Source organism: Mobula hypostoma, chromosome 25 (genome assembly GCF_963921235.1).
Source record: "Mobula hypostoma chromosome 25, sMobHyp1.1, whole genome shotgun sequence".
In the NCBI taxonomy this organism is placed as follows: Eukaryota; Metazoa; Chordata; class Chondrichthyes; order Myliobatiformes; family Myliobatidae; genus Mobula; species Mobula hypostoma.
In genome coordinates, this window is record NC_086121.1 from 7,142,422 (window position 1) to 7,163,548 (window position 21,127).

The 21,127-nt window shown below is 45.2% G+C and overlaps 1 protein-coding gene across 1 annotated transcript in view; it reads right to left on the bottom strand.

Moving 5' to 3' along the window:
• Window positions 1–1,151: 1,151 nt before the first annotated feature.
• The window catches only part of gpr157 (G protein-coupled receptor 157), a 45,246-nt gene continuing 25,270 nt past the window's right edge, over window positions 1,152–21,127 (bottom strand). The window contains exons 3-4 of the mRNA XM_063033530.1: window positions 17,297–17,491; window positions 1,152–3,811 (exon numbers count right to left, since the gene is read on the bottom strand). Coding sequence (XP_062889600.1) covers window positions 3,644–3,811; window positions 17,297–17,491 — 363 coding nt within the window. The 3' untranslated portion in view covers window positions 1,152–3,643. The remainder of the gene's footprint in view (window positions 3,812–17,296; window positions 17,492–21,127) is intronic.

Genomic DNA, 21,127 nt, shown 5'->3' on the forward strand with positions numbered 1-21,127 from the left:
CGCTGTCGGAGCAATGCTGCCAGGATAATCAAGGACACGACCCGCCAGCCAACACACTTTTCGTCCCTCTTCCCTCTGGGAGAAGGCTCAGGAGCTTGAAGACTCGTACGGCCAGATTTGGGAACAGCTTCTTTCCAACTGTGATAAGACTGCTGAACGGATCGTGACCCGGATCTGGGCCGCACCCTCCAAACATCCGGACCTGCCTCTCGGTTTTTTTTGCACTACCTTACTTTCCCTTTTCTATTTTATATTTATGATTTATAATTTAAATTTTAAATATTTACTATCGATTTGTAATCCAAGGAGCGTGAAGCACAGAATCAAATATCGCTGTGATGATTGTACGCTCTAGTATCAATTGTTTGGTGACAATAAAGTATATAAGTAGATTTATTATCAAAGTACGTATACGTCACCACTGGGGCACCACTCTAGCGTTAATGGTTAGCGCGAGGCTATTACAGTTCAGATTTCAATTCCAGCGCTGCCTGTAAGGAGTTTGTACGTTCACCCCGTGATCACATGGGTTTCCTTTGGGTGCTCTGGCGTCCTTCCACCATCCAAAGACCAACCAGTTAGTAAGTTAAATGATCAATGTAAATCGTCCCGTGATTAGGCGAGTGTTAAATAGCGGCTCACTGGGCCAGAAGGGCCTGTTTCACACGGTAACTCTACGTAAATAAACTACCTTGAGATTCATTTTCTTGCAGGCATTCACAGAAAAACACAACAGGCTAAAAAAAACTACATATAAAGACCGACAAGCAACCAGTGTGCAAAAGAAGATGAGCTGTGCAAATACAAAATAGTACTGACAGCATGAGTTGTGTCCATAGGTGGTGGAACCAGTTCAGCATTGGGGTGGGTGAAGTTATCCACACTGGTTCCGGAGCCTGGTGTTTGAAGGGTAATAACCGTTCCTGAACCTAGAGGTGTGGGACCCAAGGCTCCTGTACCTCCTCCTCGATGGTAGCAGTGAGAGGAGAGCATGGCCTGGATGGTGGGGGCTCTGCTTTCCTGTGGCAGTGCTCCTTGTAAATGTGGTGAGGGCTTTGACTGTGAAGGATTGGGCTGTACCCACCAACTTTTGTAGGCCAATCTTCTATTGCTCTAAGAAACTAAGAAAAAAAACATGCAATCTAGCAAAAATACTTTATTATTCCAGACAAATACATTACATACTTCTGCAATATAAACAAAAACAAATGTCCAAAATTTATCCACAAATCCATTGAGAAAATAGGTCTGGTTTCCCAAAGGGTGATGGATCATTTTCTTAGTATAGCATCCAGCTGAATCAAGTTACACAACATTTAGAAAATTCTTTTACAAAATTTTAAGATGAAATATATGAAAGAATTGCCAAGATGGGTTTGCAGGTACTGGTAGTGCCATACTTTTAGGCAAAGGTCACCTGAGTTAGTTCCAGGGGACCAGACCTACCGAGGAGGAGCTCACATGACCTCAGGTTCCGGTAGGAAACTCAGAGCGAAACTTCTCACCGGGATGGAGTGCAGTTATTGGAAGTATACCAACTTTGACACTGTTAGCACAAAGACCAGAGCTGCCCGAGCAAACCTTGGTTTGATTTTATTCTCAAGTGTAGAAAATGTTTCCCTATAGAAAAGCATGATGAACAACCAGTTTGTAACAGCGAAGTATAATCACAGACATCCAACGTTTGGTCCAAACCTCCCCCACGGGTCAGGGGAAGAGGCTGTTTTGAGGTAATACAAATGAGGCATGGTGCCCATGCTGACAGATGGGAAGCGGGTGTGTGGTGAAGGTAATTCAGGGTCAAATGTGTAACATTATACAAAATTATTACATTCTGTCACCGTGTGACTCCAATGTACAGAAAGAGGAGATTCCTCAAGTTCATCTCGTGGTGTCTGATGGAACTTCAAGGACCTGAAGAACTTAATTAAATATCAATCTGCCTGACTTGGGGCCTGGAGAAACGGCTTCAATAGCCCTGCACTGACTAATTTGTGGGGGGGGGGGTAAGAAAAGAGTTTAATCTTCCTTTCAGACTGTGACAATGGAAAATTGGTTGCAATTTCAATCTGGGGCTCTGGGTTGAAGAGGTTGTTAATATTTCAACAATCCAGCAAGTCGACCAATCACAGTATCAAACTGGGGCCGCAAATGAGATGGAAATCTTCAAGCGCTGATACGTGAGTGGAGGTGGACCAATGTCATTCACTAAGTCGTGTTTAGGTCTTTCAACACCATTTTAAATTATAATTAACCAGAATAGATCATTGGGTACACTTGCCCGATTTTCTTTCAATAGACACAGGGCATATTCAATGTCCCTCCATCAATAGCCATTATCACGATGCAAATCTCTCGGACTGTGAGCCAATTCAATGCTTTTCACATTTTTATTTCCCCTCTCTACTCCACCTTTAAGCTTTGCTTCAGGTTCCCACAGAGGCAAAGGACATACGTCAGCCCAAGCGGGAGAATGACTGAATCAGTCAGCGCAAGATGAAAAGGCCGGTTGCTGGACGACGAGCTACTCAAAGTGGTATTGAAGTCTTCGACTGTTACGTGAGCACAATGTCTCTATGTGGTATATTTGTTACCGCATGGAGACAAGGCAAATTCAAGATTGAGATCTGCCCAAAAGACTAGGAAAAGTAAAAAAAACAAGCTTTTGTTTAAAAAGACCAAGAAGTGGTGAAATTCTTTAGAAAGATTAGTTCGAAATGTATAAATCACTATTTATCAGTGTTGACATTATAAATAAGAGACATCAGTCCAAATTCCCTGCAGCCTCTCGGTATGAACAGGCAGAATGTGAATAAGACTTAATAGACTCCATTGAGGTGATACATCAGAATCAGGGAGAAACACGTTTAGCAAGGGGGCTCAATGGGCAACATACCGTCAAATCATTGTCCAGAGTACTTGTTTGAACTCTGAAGTAAGGAAGGCAGTGCTCAAAATGGCATTACAAAGAAAAGTTGGTAACTTCTAAACCGGTTAAGTAGAAACTTATAACCAGCCGCATAGCCCCTTTAACAAAATAACCAGCAGTGTATACCGACAGAAAACACACCTTCAACCTCAGTACAATGAGGCACAAAGAGAAAATGAGAAGGGAGGAGGGAGGGGGGAAGGGGGAAGAGCGGAGGGGGAAGAGGGGGGAGGGGAAGGGAAGTGGGAGGGGGAAGTGAAGGAGAAGGGGAGGAGGGAGGGGGGGAGAGGGAGGGGGGAAGAGGGAGGGGGAGAGGGAGGGGGAGAGGGAGGGGGAGAGGGAGGGGGAGAGGGAGGGGGAGAGGGAGGGGGAGAGGGAGGGGGAGAAAGGGGGTTCCTTACAGAATATAATATTTAAACTTAACTAGAATATAACTGGATTTACTGTAAGTGGATAGAGGCACAGTGGTTCTGAAAACACCCCACTTTGGTAGTTCAAATGCTTGGATGGTCCTAGCTTCAGCTCCTGAGCATTCTGCAGCAAACACCACCAATAAAGGCCGATCTTCGTCTTCAGCACAACGCGAGCGAACCTACCCTGAACTTACTACAAAAGTGCAGCGTATGTTGTACTCCAGTTTTCTTGGGAATAGGTGAAGGTCAGTTAGCTCCAATGCCGTTGGACAGCGTTTGCCCGGATGCGCACACGGAGCAATCACGGCTGCTGTTCCTTGCAGTTGTTCACGGTGGCTTCGTGGGGCACCGCGTCACTCTCACACTTGCAGCAGCTGCACAGACCGGAAACCAGCCGGGACCGAACAGCTCGAGTGCACAGCACGAAAGTTATGCAGTTGGCTGCTCCTTGAAAGGTGTTTCCTATCCCCTGGTAGAGAGAGAGAGAGAGGGAGAGAAATGTCAGCAGGTTGAAACAGTGCCATCGTTAAATTCCTGTGGACAGCCGGTTCTGTGCAAGGCATTCTTGTCAGCCGCTACCGATAGCTCATGGGGTGCATTCCTATCACGACTATAGTTTCAAAGTCACTGTTTGCAAATACTCTAGGATGTCCAAAAGGAGAGACATAAACTCTGTGGCCACTTTATTAAGTACACCTGCTCGTTAATGCAAATATCTAATCATGTGGCAGCAACTCAGTGCATTAAAGCATGCAGACCTGGTCAAGAGGTTCAGTTGTTGTTCAAACCAAACATCAGAATGGGGAAGAAATGTGATCTAAGTGACTTTGACTGTGGAATGATTGTTGGCAGACGGAATAGTTTGAGTAACTCAGAAACGGCTGATCTCCTGGGACTTTTCACAACAGTCTCTAGAGTTTACAGAGAATGGCACGAGAAACAAAAAACATCCAGTGAGCAGCAGTTCAGTGGGCTAAATCACCTTGTTCATGAGAGAGGTCAGAGGAGAAGTTGTGGTTCATAGGTAGAAAAAGGGAGGAGGTCCTGAAAAACAGAATACAGGGAGTTAGGAAAGAAGCTGAGAAGCAGGACCTCAAGGTTAGTAATCTCAGGATTGCTGCCTGTGCCACGTGACAGCGAGGATAGGAATAGAATGAGGGGGCAGGTAAATGCGTAGCTGAAAAATTGGAGCAGGGGACAGGGATTCAGATTTCTGGATCATTGGATCCCCTCCCAGGGCAAGTGGGACCTGTACAAAAGCGACAGGTTGCACTTGAATCCGAGGGAGATCAATACCCTTGCGGGCATCTTAGCTAGAGCTGTTGGGAGTGGTTTAAACCAATACGGCAGGGGGACGGGAACCAGTGTGATAGAGCTGAAGATGAGCCAGCAGGTTTACAAGTAGACGATGTAATATGTAATATGAATATAAGGAAGGACAAGCCAATGACTGGGTACAACTGCAGACAGAGCAAAGAGTTTAGTTGTACCACAGAGGCAAAATTCATAAGGGCAAAGAATGTAGGACTGAAGGTGCTGTATTTAAATGCATGTAGCATTCGGAATAAGGTGGATGAACTTGTGGCGCAATTAGAGATTGGTCGGTATGACGTAGTGGGCATCACTGAGTTGTGGCTGAAAGAAGGTCATAGTTGGGGGTTTAACATCAAAGGATATACTTTGTATCGAAAGGACAAGTAGGAAGACATAGGCAGTGGTGTGGTTCTATTGGTAAGAGATGGAATTACATCTTTAGGAAGAGGTGACGTGGGATCAGAGAATGTCAAATCTTTGTGTGTGGAGTTAAGAAACTACAAGGTTAAAAAAAAACATTATGGGAATCATATATAGGCGTCCACATAGTAGCCAAGATGTGGGGTTGAGATTACAAAGGGAGCTAGAACAGGCATGTAATAAGGGTAATGTCACAATTGTAATGGGGAACTTCAGTATGCAAGGGGATTGGGAAAATCAGGTTGATGTTGGATCACAAGAGGGAACTTGTTGAACAGCTACAAGATGGCTTTTTAGAGCAGCTTATGCTCGAGCCTACTAGGGGAATGGCTTTCTTAGATTGGGTGTTATGTAATAACACAGATTTTATTAGTTAGCTTCATGTAAAGGAACTCTTAGGAGGCAGTGATCATAATATGATTGAATTCATACTGCAATTTGAGAGGGAAAAACACAAGTCACATGTATCAGTATCACAATGGAATAAAGGGAATTACAGAGGCATGAAAGAGGAGCTTGCCCAGGGGGATTGGAGGGGTATACTGGCAGAGATGATGGCAGAACAGAGATGGCTGAAGTTTCAGGGAATAATTCACAAGGCGTGGGATAGATATGTTCCACAGAGGTTGTTCTCAAATGGCAGGGGTAGGCAACTGTGGCTGATATGGGAAGTTAAGGACTGCATAAAAACCAAGGAAAGGGCATATATCTCAACCCCACATCTTGGCTACTATATGGAGGCCTATATATGATTCCCATAATTTTTTTTTAACCTTGCAATTCCTTAACTTCACCCATAAAGATTTGACATTCTCTGATCCCAGTAACCTCTTTCTAAAGATGTAAAAACCAAGGAAAGGGCATTCCTGAGGAGACTGAGGTCCTTTAACATCTGCCGGACGATGCTGAGGATGTTATACGAGTCTGTGGTGGCCAGTGCTATCATGTTTGCTGTTGTGTGCTGGGGCAGCAGGCTGAGGGTAGCAGACACCAACAGAATCAACAAACTCATTCGTAAGGCCAGTGATGTTGTGGGGATGGAACTGGACTCTCTCACGGTGGTGTCTGAAAAGAGGATGCTGTTTAAGTTGCATGCCATCTTGGTCAATGTCTCCCATCCACTACATAATGTACTGGGTGGGCACAGGAGTACATTCAGCCAGAGACTCATTCCACCGAGATGCAACACAGAGCGTCATAGGAAGTTATTCCTGCCTGTGGCCATTAAACTTTACAACTCCTCCCTTGGAGGATCAGACATCCTGAGCCGATAGGCTGGTCCTGGATTTATTTCCTGGCATAATTTACATATTACTACCTAATTATTTATGGTTTTATTACTATTTAATTATTTATGGTGCAACTGTAACAAAAACCAATTTCCCCCGAGATCAATAAAGTATGACTATGACTATGACTATATAAGGTAGCAAAAGTGAATAGGAAGTTGGATGATTGGGAAGCTAAAATCCAACAAAAGGCAATTAAAAAAAAACTATAAGAAGGGAAAAGGTGAAACATCAGGGCAAACTGGCCAACAATATAAAGCAGAATAGTAAAAGTTTTTTCAGCTATATAAAGAATAAAAGTGGATGTCATTTAGTTAGATTTTCAGAAGGCATTTGATAAAGTGCTTCACATGAGGCTGCTTAACAAGATAAAATCCTGTGGAGTTACAGGAAATACACTGGCATGGATAGAGGAATGGCTGACAGGCAGGAGGCAGTGAGTGGGAATAAAGGGGGCCATTTCTAGTTGGCTGCCAATGACTAGTGATGTTCCTCGGGGTCAGTATTGGGATGGCTACTTTTCACATTGTTTGTTAAAAATTTAGATAGTGAAATTGACATCTTTGTGGCAAAGTTTGCGGATGATACGAAGATAGGTGGAGGGGTAGGTAGTGCTGAGGAAGCAATGCGATTGCAGCAGGACTTAGACAAATTGGAAGAATGGGCAAAAAAGTGGCAGATGGAATACAGTGTTGGGAAATGTATGATAATGCATTTTGGTAAAAGGAACAGTGCGGACTATTATCTAAATGGGGAGAAGGCTCAAACATCAGCGGTGCAGAGGGACTTGGGAGTCCTTGTGCAAGACTCCCAGATGATTAATTCACAGGTTGAGCTGTGGTAAAGAAGGCAAATGCAATGTTGGCATTTATTTCAAGGGGAGTAGAATATAAAAACAAGGAGATAATGCTGAAGCTTTATAAGACACTAGTCAGGCCGCACTTGGAGTATTATCAACAGTTTTAACCCCTTATCTCAGGATGTGCTGTCATTGGAGAGAGTCCAGAGGTTCACAAGGATGATTCCGGGAGTGAACAGGTTATCATACAAGGCGTGTTTGGCAACTTTGGGCCTGTACTCACTGGAATTTAGAAGAATGCTTGGGGATCTCATTGAAACCAAACGAATATTGAAAGGACTAGATAAGGTGGACGTAGAGAGGATGTTTCCTCTGGTGGGGGGTATCCAGAACTAGACAGCACAGCTTCAAAACTGAGTGGTGACCTTGCAAAACAGAAGTAGGGAGGAATTTTTTTAGCCAAAGTGTGGCGAATCTGTGGAATGCTTTGCCACAGACTGTAGTGAAGGCCAAATCCATGGGTGTATTTAGAGCAGAAGTTGATAGATTCCTGATTGGTTGGGGCATCAAGGCATACGGTGAGAGGGCAAGTGTATGGAGTTGAATGGGATCCAGGATCAGCCATGATGAAACGGCAGAGCGGATTCGATGGGCTGAACAGCCTAATCCTGCTTCAATGTCTTATGGTCCTATGGAGGATGGCCAGCCTGGTTCAAGCTGACAGGAAGGTGACAGTGACTCAAATAACCACACGTTACAACGGTGGTGTGCAGAAGAGCATCTCTGAACGCACAACAAGCCATACATTGAAGTGAATGGGCTACAGCAGAAGGCCACACCAGGTTTCATTCCTGTACCTAACAGAGTGGCCACTGAGTTAGAATTAAAGACTTCAAGTCTAACAGACAGGCAACAGAACTGGCATATAGCTGAAGCTGTGTTGTAGAAACGGAGCAGAAGTGGAGAAAGTGAGCAGTTTTAAGTTCCTGGGTGTCAAAATCTCTGAGGACCTAACACAGTCCCAACATATCAATGCAGCTATAAAGAAGGCAAGACAGCGGCTAAATTTCATTAGGAGTTTGAGGAGATTTGGGATGTCACCGAAAACACTTGCAAATTTCTACAGATGTACCGTGGAGAGCATTCTGACTGGCTACATCACCGTCTGGTGTGGGGTTTGGGGACTGCACAGGATTGAAATAAGCTGCAGAAATTTGTCAGCAGTCAGCTCCATTACTAGCCTCCCCACCATCCAGGACATAGAGCGATGCCTCGAAAAGGCTGTGTCCATCATTACGACCCCCCTCACCCAGGACATGCCCTCCTCTCATTGCAACCATCAGGAAAGAGGTACAGAAGCCTGAAGGCACACACTCAATGATTCAGGAACAGCTTCTTCCCCTTTGCATCCAATTTCTGATAGACATTGAATTCATGAACGCTACTTTTTACTTTTTTTTTAACACTACCTATTTAATACGTTTGTACATACAGTAATACTGACTAATTCAGTTTTTTTTCCTATATTATCAGTATTGCATTTTACTGCTGCTGCAGGGTTAACAATTTTCACGACATACACTGGTGATATTAAACCTGGTTCTGATTCTAATTACAGGGGTCCCCGTAATTCCCAAGAAGTTACTGGCTACTATAGTGGAGTGGGCCACATCATCTCAGAGAACTGAGTCCCTATAGTTCAAAAAGAGGACTGGCATAGATCGGAATCAGTGATAGTTCAAAGTTCAGAGTATATTTATCAAAGTATATATACATTATACAACCTTGAGATTCGTCCCCTAACAGGCAGCCACAAAATACAGAAGCCCAAAAGAATCCATTCAGATAAAAATTGTCGAACACACAATGTGCAGAGAGAAAAAAAGACAAATCATGCAAACAATAAATGCAAGCAAATAGCGTTCTGCACTAAAGTCCACAAAGGGAGTCAGTTCCCAGACCCTCGAGTTCAGAACTCGAGCTGAACTGGCCCGTCCCTCACCTTGGGCCCTAATACCCTGACCTTTTCAATCTGGCCCAGCACCTGAACTGTCAGCCCAACATCAAGTTCAGTCACTTCGATGTGCTGTGGGACCTGGACCCCACCACTGCCTCAATTCAGCCTGTACCCGACCTTTCCCCAGGGAAGCAACATGTGTTGGGTAACACCATGGGACTGGGGCAAAAGCTGTTGGAGGTGTTGGTGGAAGTTGGTTGTGTAGTGGCTAATAAGAGACAGCATAATTTTAAGATGCGTGGAGTAAAGTGTTGGGGGGGGTGGGGAAGTCTGAGATGTAGGTTTTAAACTTTTATTTAAATACACACTGAGGGGAACTTGAGGGGGAATTTCTTCACTCAGAGGGAGATGATAGTGCGGAATGAACTGCTAGCACAAGTGGTGAATGCAGATTTAATTTTAACATTTAAGAGAAATTTGGATAAGTACATGGACTGGAGGGGTATGGAAAGTTATGGTCCTGGTGCAGATCGATGAGACGAGGCAGATTAATGGCTCGGCAAAGTCTAGATGGGCCAAAGGGCTTGTTTCTGTGCTGTGATGTTCTATGACTCGACTCTGAGTGCATGGAACTCCCTGCCAGGGGCAGTGGTAGAGCCAGATACACTAGGGGCATCTTAGAGACTCCTAGGGACGACAGATCAATGAGAGACTATGTGGAAGGGAAGGATCAGATTGATCTCAAAGTACCTTTGAGGTTGGAACAACATCGTGGACTGAAAGCCCTGCACAGTTTATGCTCTGTGCTCATCACCCCAAAGTAATATCGGTGAACAAACCCAAGTAACCTTCAAAGTAAATTTATTTTAAGCTGTGATGCTTCACTGCGATCACTGCAATCAATAATCTGTAACCTCCCTTTCGGAGTCGAGATGTTGAACTGTCTGTCCGGCTGGCTTTTCTGTGGTGTAAACTAAAGTCTCAGAGGTGCACAGAAGTTGTGGCGTGGTGTGTACGGGCTGGATTGAGGTGGTGGGCCCAAGAGTGGGGAATGAGCCAATTTTTGGCCGTTGCCGGATAGACTTGGAGGCGATTTGATAAGGTAGAAGAAAGGAGAGGCAGTGTCAAGGTGGCAGGGCCCAGGCACATGCCCAGGAACAAGGAAAGATCCGAAGTTTGATCGATTTAAGTGACGGGCTGAATTGCAAAAATTAGGAACAGGCCGAGTCGAGGTGGCTGGGCCCAGGCCTAAGAGCGTATCGAAGCAGCAGGGCCCGTGTACGCCAGCGAGGAACGACTTGAGGTTTGGACAACTTAAGCGTTGGACCAGATTGAAAAGGCCATTGTATCGGGGACTGAGGTAAGGGCTGGCCAGTGTTCGGCTCACTGCTTCAAAAGGCTTATTCATCTCTGCACTGAACAGAGGCTGTGGCCTGCAACTAATGGGCTCCTTAATCAGCTGCAGTGACTTCTGGCTTCGTGGCCGAGGACTCACTTTCATGAACTTCAGTTCAGAAAGTTATTTGCTTACTTTCATTGTTTGCATAACTAGTTTTACTCTCTCTGCACATTGGGTGTTTGACGGTCTTTTTTAAAATGGGTTCTACTGGGTTTTTTTACTTTGTGGCTGCCTGGAAGGAGACAGATCTCAAGTTTGTGTATACTGTAGCATACATACTTTGATTAGAAATATACTTTAAACTTTAAGACACTTGAAGGACATGGATAAAGTTGTTTCTAAACACCACGCACAATGCTGGCTGCTAAGAGAGGAGGATCTAGAGTTCGGGTAGGTGGAGACAGAATTAGGAAGCCACAGGCAGAACTCTTGCTTACTGCTTTACAGCTGTCTTTGTGGACTCTCTAACTTCTCCTTTGCTAATCTCCTCCAGCACACACTCTGGCAGCAACTTCCATAGACACACCATCCTCAGCTCCTCAGGTTTATTAAATCTCTCCCCTCTCACCTCAACCTACACCCTCTAGTTCTTGATTCCCCAGGCCTGGGGGTGGGGAGGAAGACTGTGTGCATTCACCCTACCCATGCCCACATGATTCGATCTCAGTCTCCTGTGATGCCATGGTCTGTCTGACCTCTTCTAATAACTCGGTGCCTCAACTCCTGGCAACATTTTGCAAACCTTTTCTGTACTCTTTCCCATTTAATAACATCTTCCTAAAGAAGGGTGACTATTCAAATTAAATGTCTGGATTTCAGAAAGGACTGTCCTGAGTCCTGAGTGACAGTAAACTGGCAGTTTAGTGGTACCATAAAAACCCATCCAGCTATTAATCTGAATCACTTAATTGCCAGTCTGTGAACATACCAGAATTGATTGTGGTTCGGTGTCAAGCATAAGGACAGAACAATACCATAACAGACAACACAACAGCAACCAACAGTTTACAAGGCAATAGCGCAAACAACCATGAGCAATCAACAATTAGCAGAACAGTCACATGCGCAAAGCTGTGTACATGTTATCAAACTACATTTTCACGAAACTACAAAAGTTTATTTACATGACAAACACACAAAGTACATTGAGTATTTACAAGACACTGAGTAAATTCAAATTAAAATATGATTACTACTGTTTATAAAACAGTCAATTCTCTGGGGGGGGGGTGACCATATGCTCCCTCTCCAAGGACAGCCGGGCACCAACGTATCCTTGGAAGAGGGGCTGGCAGAGCCCTGGACCTTCCACCTCCTAGACCTGTGAATGGCTGCCTTGGCCAGGCCCAGGAACAAGCCCACCAGATCGTCCTCATGACCCGCCCAAACTTAAATAAGTGTGAACATATGAACAGACTCAATAGTTATCAACAGAAGAAGAGCTGAAAGACTGTTTAACGGACGTTGTACAGGGACAGTCAGGGTATTACACCTGAGTGAGTCTTGTCCAGAAGCTGGAGAGCTACAGGAAAGAGGTTTCAGAGATGACGTGTAGTCCTGGTGGTGATGGGATTTATAGCGTCTCTCTGATGGCAAATTGATGAATAGGTGATGTCAGTAACTGATAGCCAATGATCTTCTCCACTGACTAAACCACTTGCTGCAAGCTGGACTTGGCAGCAGGGATCCAAACGGTGAGAGAAGTGGCCACAGCACTCGTCAATGATGGCCGATTAAAAATTCATCAAAGTTTCCTAAGCAGGTGTAGGGAAAACGATCTCTGCTGGGCTTTCCCCATGATGAGTATCACATGCTTATCGCACTTCAACGAACTGGTGATGGTAGTCCCCAGGAATTCGAATGACTCGACCACAGACACAGCCTGACCATTAATTTCCAAAGGGAAGCAGGTAAGGGATTGTCAACAGAAGTCAATCATCACTTCCACCTCTTGATAGTGTTAAGCTCCCAAGATGTTGTGAGCACACCATGCTTCAGGGTTGTCTACCTCTCTCTGATGACAGGTCACATCATTATTGGAGATGAGACCAACCACAGTTGTGTCATCCACTAACTTTAAGATGCAATGGATTTGTCTTTACACAGCCCTGGGGGAGAGGACTAGAATATAAAAGCAAGAATGTGATGCTGAGGCTTTGTAAAGCACTGGTGAGGCCTCACCTTGAGTACTGTGAGCAGTTCCGGGACCCTCATCTAGGAAAGGATGTGCTGACATTGGACAGGGTTCAAAGGAGGCTCACGAAAATGATTCCGAGATTGAAAGACTTATCGTATGAGGAGTGTTTGATGGCTCTCTGAGCCTGAACCAACTGGAATTCAGAAGAATGAGAGGTAACCTCATTGAAGCCCATCAAATGTTGAAAAGCCACAATAGAGTGGATGTGGAGAAGATGTCTCCTTTGGTGTGGGAGTCCAAGACTAGAGGATACGGCCTCAGAATAGAGGGACATCTATTTACACCAGAGATGAGGAGCAATTTCTTGCCAGAGTGGTGAACCTGTGGCATTTGTTACCACAGGTGGTTGTGGAGGCCAAGTCATTGGGTGTACTTAACGCAGAGGTTGATAGATTATTGATTGGTCAGGGTATGAAGGGATACAGGGAGAAAGCAGGAGATTGAGACTGAGAAGGAAATGGATCAGCCATGATGAAATAGCAGAACAGACTTGATGGGCCAAATGGCCTGACTCTGCTCCTATATTTAATGGTCTAATTGGGAAACTTCCATCTCCAAAGGATATCCAATCTCACCTAGTCTCACCTACCTGTCATACCCTGTCCACCAATTTTTAACTGCCTCCTCGATTCAGGGCAATTCAGAATGGGCAATAAATGCCAGAGGAAGTTCAAAATAAATTTATTATCAAAGTATGAGAGAGCGAGAGAGAGCCTGGCTAAACTTTTGCTCAGTACTGTAGTAATTTTATGTATCGCACTGTACTGCTGTCACAAATCACAATTTTGTGACATTCTGATATGGGTCTCCATTGTGGACTGAGAGAGGGAAGGACACAGGGAGAGGGGAATCATGGTTGGGAAAAGGGGAAGGGAGAAGAGCTGGAATGTGAAGGAACAGAGAGATATTTTGTATGATCAATAAGCCATTTGCTTGGAATGAAGTGGCCTTGCCTGGTGTCTCAGGGCTGGGTGTGTCTGAACCCACACCACCCCCACCTCAGGCACTCCTCCTTTGCCACCTGTCCCACTACTCTCGCGTGGTGCTCCACCCTCGCCATTCCCAACATCCTTTGCTCCCGCCAGATTTACGAACATGCTCTCCACTCCACGTTGACAAACACAGTACGGTGCAAAAGTCTTAGGCACCCTAGATATTCTGAGATTTTGCACTGTACTGTACTTGTCAACATGGAACAGAAAGTGAGTCTGTGTAAATATAAAAATACATTTGCACAGGACTGTAAGATCCCAAGATTCAATTTCTTGCAGGCATTCACAGTAAAACAAAGAAACACAATAGAATCAATGAAAAACTACACACAGAAATGGACAAACAGCCAGCAGTAGAGGCAGGTGCAATAAGATTTAAGAGACATTTGGACAGGTACGTGGAAAGGAAAGGTTTAGAAGGATGTGGGCCAAATGCAGTCAAATAGGACCAACTTAGACAGGACATCTGGGTCAACACAGACCAGTTGGGCCAAGGGCTGTATGACTCTACTCCTGGTGGTATTTGCGTCCCGAGATCAGTGGTCCAGATGTACAAATGCTTATCCAGTACCTTAACCACAAAAGGTTTCAGCCCCAGTCATGGTGGCCTGGATTACAGAACAGTCATTGTCTGCTTGTCCTGTCATTAACTGCCTGAGGTATCTCTTCCTCTTATGGGTCATATGCAATTCCCATGAAAGTGCTGATAACAAAGGTGGGGGAAAAAAAATTCCCTTTTGGATGACTTGATGGTGATCGGATGAGAGAGGTTGCTCCCCCCGCCGCCCCCGCAAACCAATGGAAAAAATGCTCCAAAAATGTTGCTGAGGCAATAGGAAATGTCAGCTAAAAATAAAAACACTGCCTAAGGGCCGTGGTTAGACGAGTGATATGAGAGTGTGTGGTTATGATCTGGAGCCTGCTGCTGGTAGGGTGGAAACAGCCGATCAGTGCCCTCAAAGACAGGACAGAATAGATGGACGGTTGCAGCTGAAGACCGTGCTGGATTCTGGCTACTGGCACCGGAGCAGTAAAGCACCCATCTGGAGCCTGCTGCTGGTAGGGTGGAAACAGCCGATCAGTGCCCTCAAAGACAGGACAGAATAGATGGACGGTTGCAGCTGAAGACCGTGCTGGATTCTGGCTACTGGCACCGGAGCAGTAAAGCAGCCTTCACTGGAAGACACTGTTAAATAGTTGTTACCCTTCACCCACCAGGATCCTGAACCAACGTGGATAGCTTCACTCACCTCAACTGATTCCACAATCCATAGACTATGAGTTCCTCAGTAGCTGGGGTCCCCAACCTTTTTTGCACTGCAGACCGGTTTAATATTGACAATATTCTTGCGGACCGGCCGACTGGGGGGTGTTCAAGTAGGGTTGCCAACTTTCTCACTCCCAAATAAGGGATAAAAGTAGCAGTCAAATACGGGACACTTGTGTTTACCCCGAGAAAGACTACCATGACCATGAAGCCTTGTGCGGGCACCTGTCTGCGCATGCGTAATATGTGCATACATGACGTGCGCATGTGTGACGTGCGCATACATGACGTGCGCATACATGACGTGCGCATGCGTGTACGTGCCAATTGTTTTTCTACAAATCGGTTTTGGCTTAATCTTCCCGATTCTGTTAAGTGAAAAACTACACTGTATATACATGATTTCTACTTTATATAGGCTGTGTATTTATCACATCATTCCTGCTTTTACTATACGTTAGTGTTATTTTAGGTTTTATGTGTTATTTGGTAGGTTATTTCAAGTTCAACAGTGCATGACAGGGAATGAGGAAAGGTGCAGCTGACTCATATCGTTTCCTCACGAACTGGTAGCACGTGCTTTGTGGCCCGGTGGTTGGGTACCACTGCTCAGTAGCATCCATGGACCCAGTGCTTAATGGTAACGGTCCATGGCATAGCCAAGGTTGGGAACAGACATAGACAATATTGAGAACATGAGTTGTAGAGTCCTTGAAAATTAGTCCATAGTATAGACTCACTTTCAAGGACTCTACAACATATGTTCTCAGTATTGTCTGTCTGCATTGGCACAATTTGCCTTCTTTTGCAAGTTGATTGTCCGTCTTTGTGTGTTGTTTTTCATTGATTCTATTGTACTTTGTTCTACTGTGAATACTCGCAAGAAAATGAATCTCAGGGTAGTATATGGTGACATATATGTATTTTGATAATAAATTTACTGTACTTTGTAGTATTCAGGAGGACAACAGCCGAAAATTATGTACAATTCAGCATTTGGCAATGCCTGACATTCTTAATGCTACATTTATATGTTCCTATTGAAATGGAAGGGGTGTACTGGGTGTCCGGAGAGGGCAAGCACCTCTGGTGAAGGGGCACGTCATATCCATTCTGGACTGCTCACTCAGCTTTGGACTCCACCAGATACTCAGCTCTCACCAGTGGCTCCAAGAAGCTGTTTGCATGCAACAGTGTTCACACCCCGGTACACCGCTTCAACAGGTGGGCTACACCAGGTGAGATAAGGACTTGCCTGTCCTAGCGTGCAAAGTTAGCGCCAGTGGACTGGGTGGACGAAATCTACAGAGAGATCCAATGGTCAGGAAGCTGGTACTGTAAGGCTCTGTGGAGAGTGAAGAGCATGACAAAGCATTGGAGACATCATGGTCATCCACTGTGACCAAGACAGTTCGTGACGTTTGTTCGTACCACTGGATTTGGGCTTCTATTTTTCCACTTTAAAAACTCTCTCACGCAGGTTTCCTGCTACTGTCGGACACGATGGACAACGGCCAGATAATCGGAAGCTTTATAAAACAAACAGAACCTCATTTATTCAGAAAGCAGACTAAGGGCATTAAGTCTGCCTCCAGAATGAATGAGTTGGTGGTTGTTCTATAAACAGCTTCTAGTGGTGTGGATATTTATACATGAAATTGTGCTGAAGGAACAGTAGACACACCCTCTGGCCCACCACATCCTTGCCAACCCGAAACCACCCATTTTGTTTTTGTCTTCTGCCTTCTGGTTCAACACTCTAGTTGGGTGGCCTTTCACTGATCCTGTTATGTTCAGTCTATAGCTTTAGAGTATGCCCACAAGAAAATGAATCTCAGGGTTGCGATATGGTGAAGATGAGAAAATCTGCAGATGCTGGCAACCCAACAATAGATGCTGCCTGGCCTGCTGAGCTCCAACAGCGTTTTGTGTGTGTTGCTTGTATGTGTGACTTTGATAATAAATTTACCTTGAACTTTAATCTATATGTCTTTGGAATGCAGGGAAAACTAGAGCACCCTGAAGAAACCCACGCAGTCACAAATATCCCTAATGTATACGTCTCTACTCCCACTTCCCCCCTCGCGGGAATTGAACTGAGATTGTAGGCGCTGTTTTAGCATTTCACTAACCGCTATGCCACATACTGCATTCTACTGTTTTACCTGGTTCTAACTTAATGCACTGTGTGATGATCTGATGGGTACGAACAGTACGCAAGACAAACTTTTCACTGTATCCCGGTACATGTGACAATCACAAGTTGATACACAGCCACAATCATCAGAGACGCGAGTCACGCGGGGACCACAGTACTTACATGTAATATTACTAGGACCTGGCTCTGCACAGCAGCGGAATTGTAGAGCGTCAGTATGAACCGAACCGTGCTCCACATCCGAAGGAAGATGAAAATAATAGGTATAATGGTCATCTTTCGGTCAGCAATCGAAGACCTCGGGTGATATCTGGAACTGCTGATGAGGATTGGGCGATACTCTGACAGGGCTTCATGCTGGGAAATGAAAGAAAAATATGTCAGCTCCTCTGGGGGGAGGTTTTGGTGTACAGTGGACACCACACTGGTATGGACAGGGTCAAGAACATTGGAGACACCGACTTTCTTCTGTGTCAAATGATCTGTTAAATGCAGGAGGGTCAGTGCACCAGACACCCTTCACCTGACATCTTTATCACCCAGGAGAGCCATCTACCCAAGAGTTATTCAAACAGTTCTTATCAGTCAGAACTTTTAAAACTAATTTTCCCAGGGCAGAAGTTGTTGTTGAGACCAAACGTCAGGAGGAGGAGGAAAGGTGAATTAAGTGACTCTGACTGTGGAATAACTGGTGCCAGACAGGGTGGTTTGAGTATCTCAGAAACTGTTGACCTCCTGGGATTTTCACACACAAGTCTCTAGAGTTTACAGAGAATGGCGTGAAAAACAAAAAAAAACATCCAGTGAGCAGCAGGGGGGCATAATTTTAAAATGATTGGAGGAAAGTTTGGGGGGAGGTTTGGGGTGTCAGAGATATGCTCTTTACACAGGGAATGGTGGGTATGTGGAACGCCCTGCCCCGGGTGGTGGTTGGGGCAGATACATTTTGAGCACTTAAAGAGACCCTTAGATAGGCACATGATTGATTGAGAAATGGAGGGAGGAGTTAGATTGATCTCATACTGTGGGCTGAAGGGCCTGGACTGATCTATGTTCTGGTGTTCAGTCGAATCCATTTCAAAACACATAGGTTAGCTATTCGGAGTTCCGTGCTCAGTTCTGGTCACCCTGCTATACAAAGGAGGTTATTAAGCTAGAAAGAGTGCAGAGATTTATGAGAAGGTTGTCAGGACTCGAGAGCCTGAGTCACTGGCAGAGGTTAGCCCGATGAAAGGTCTCGATCCGAAACGTCGACTGTTTATTCATTTCCATAGAATCTGTCTGACCTGCTGAGTTCCTCCAGCGTTTTGTGTGTGTTCCTTGGGAGATTAAGAGTTCAGTGTATGAAAGGCTGATAGCTCCCTGCCATATATCACCTGTACTGCTGTGTGCTGACAATACTACGTCAGCTGCAGGAGACGAACATACTCTTGTATAGATGGAAGAACTCCCCCTGGGTTGCTCGATCCCTAGGAACCTGTGATTGAGAGAAATAATTACTCAGGATCTCAGTGCTGTTTACTGAGATTCATGGAAAATATGCGTCCAGTTTGAATCATTTCCAACAGGTTGATAAATATCAACAACTACTTCAAAACCTAACACACACTCAATAGCCACTATATTTCTACCTCCTGTATCTAATAAAGTAGCCGCTGAGTGTAATATCGTGGTCTTTTGCTGCTGTAGCCATCCACTTCATGGTTCAACATGTTATGCATTTAGAGATGCTCTTCTGCACACCACTGTTGTAACGTGTGGTTATTTGAGTTACTGTCACCTCCCTGTCAGCTTGAACCAGTCTGGCCATTCTCCTCTGACCTCTCTCATTAACAAGGTGTTTTCACCCACAGAACTGCAGCTCGCTGGATGTTTTTTTTTGTTTTTCACACCATTCTCTGTAAACTCTAGAGACTTGTGTGTGAAAATCCCAGGAGGTCAACAGTTTCTGAGATACTCAAACCACCCTGTCTGGCACCAGTTATTCCACAGTCAAAGTCACTTAATTCACCTTTCTTCCTCCTTCTGATGTTTGGTCTCAACAACAACTGAACCTCTTGACCATGTCCACGTGCTTTTATGAGTTGCTGCCACGATTGGCTGATTAGACAGCTCCATTAACAAGGTGTACACAGGTGTAACTAATAAGGCAGTCAATCAGTGTAGCTTAACTCCAAAATAAAGTAGGGTTGAGGAGAATCAACAACAGTGGGTCAAACAATCACTTCCTGTCAGCCGAGTATACCAATATTGCTCTGGAATGATTGTGCGAATCAAACCAAACCACTCACCCGTAATTTGTTTGTTTATTTAGGGATACAGCACGGTAACAGGCCCTTCCAGCCCAACGAGGCCGCACTGCCCAAATAAACCCACGTGCCCAATTAACCTGCTAACCCATACGTCGCTGGAATATGGGAGGAGACTGGAGCACCCAGAGAAAACACACGCTGTCACGGGGAGAACGTAAAAACTCACTACAGTGGCGGCAATTGAACCCGGGTTGCTGGGGCTGTAATCAGTGTTACACTAACTCCTGAGCCACTGTGCCATCCCACATCTTCCCAAACGATTGGAACCAGGGGACCTTTCCGAGTTGTGCCTTTGGTTGGCTGGGAAGCGGCTGTGTGAAGGCATCCCACACCCCAAGGGGGCACACTGCCAAGGGCTTCCGTGTCAATCAGTTCTGGAACAACAAAAGAAGCAATCTCAGCAGCCTCGTCAATTGCGAACTGAAAGATTACAGAGAAAATTCACAAGGATGTTGCCAGGACCCGAGTTATAAGGAAAGGTTAAATAGGTTGGGACTTCACCTGGAGCATAGGAGAATGAGAGATTTGATAAAGAGGTAAACAGAATTATGAGAGGCATTCATAGGGTAAATGTAACCAGGCTTTTTTCCACTAAGTCTAAAACAAGTTATAGAACCTCAAAGGTGAAAGGTGAACTATCTAAGGTGAGGGAAACTTCTTCACTCAAAGGGTGGTACGATTGTGGAATGAGCTGCCAGTGAAAGCAGAGATGGGGCAGAATAATGATTACACTAAATGGCGACTCCTTTCCTTGCATCTTCAGAAACAGCTCTATTTCCATCTTTAATATCTTTACTTTTCCCTTTCAGAGTTCTTTTGAAGACCCTGACCCGGAGTTACACGCTGACTTCGGTGCTTTGCGGGAATGGGACCCATTCTCGGGGTTTCAGGACTGGCCGCCGTTCGGCATGCCAAGGGTTCGGCCTGAGAGTCCAGCTCAGATTTGGAAGGCTAAGATCTCGGAGCTCTGGAGACGGGTGGATCAAAGGTCCGTGTCACGGCAGGAGACCCGTGTGTCAGCAGGGGAGTCGGAAAAACTACTGCAGTGTGCCTGGAGACCTGGGATCTTTGCGATCTTCAGGCACAGAGCTGGAAAAAAGCGACGTAACGGACTTTTAACATCGTAAACCAGCCAGCTGTTTGTTATGTCTCCCCGCTCGCTGTAAAAATGGAGACAGCTCCTTCTCCCTTATTAGGGAGAGAGAGAGTGCCTGTGGTATGTCGAATGCTGGGTGAAACGCAAAGTCTTTGGGGTAACTGCAAGTCTGTGTCTTTGCTATTGCTTTGTTCACACTTGAGTGCTTGGTGGCAATACCAATGCTTCCTTTTTGCTGGTGGGGGTAGGGGGGATCGTTGCTCGCTGCCGCTTACACGCGGGAGGGAGGGGAGCTGGGGGGGACTTTGGGGTTCTTACGTTTAACTGTCGTTCATTTTTTAGGGCACTCCTCTGTTTTCGTGGATGTTTGCGAAGAGAAAGCATTTCAGGATGTATATTGCATACATTTCTCTGACATCAAATTGGACCTTTGAACCTTTGGAAGTGGTGGATGCAGATTTGATTTCAACATTCAAGAGAAGTTTGGATGGGGGGGGGAAGGGTATGAAGGGCCATGGTCCACACACAGGTCGTTGGGACTAGCAGAATAATTGTTTGGCACAGACTAGATGGGCTGAAGGGCCT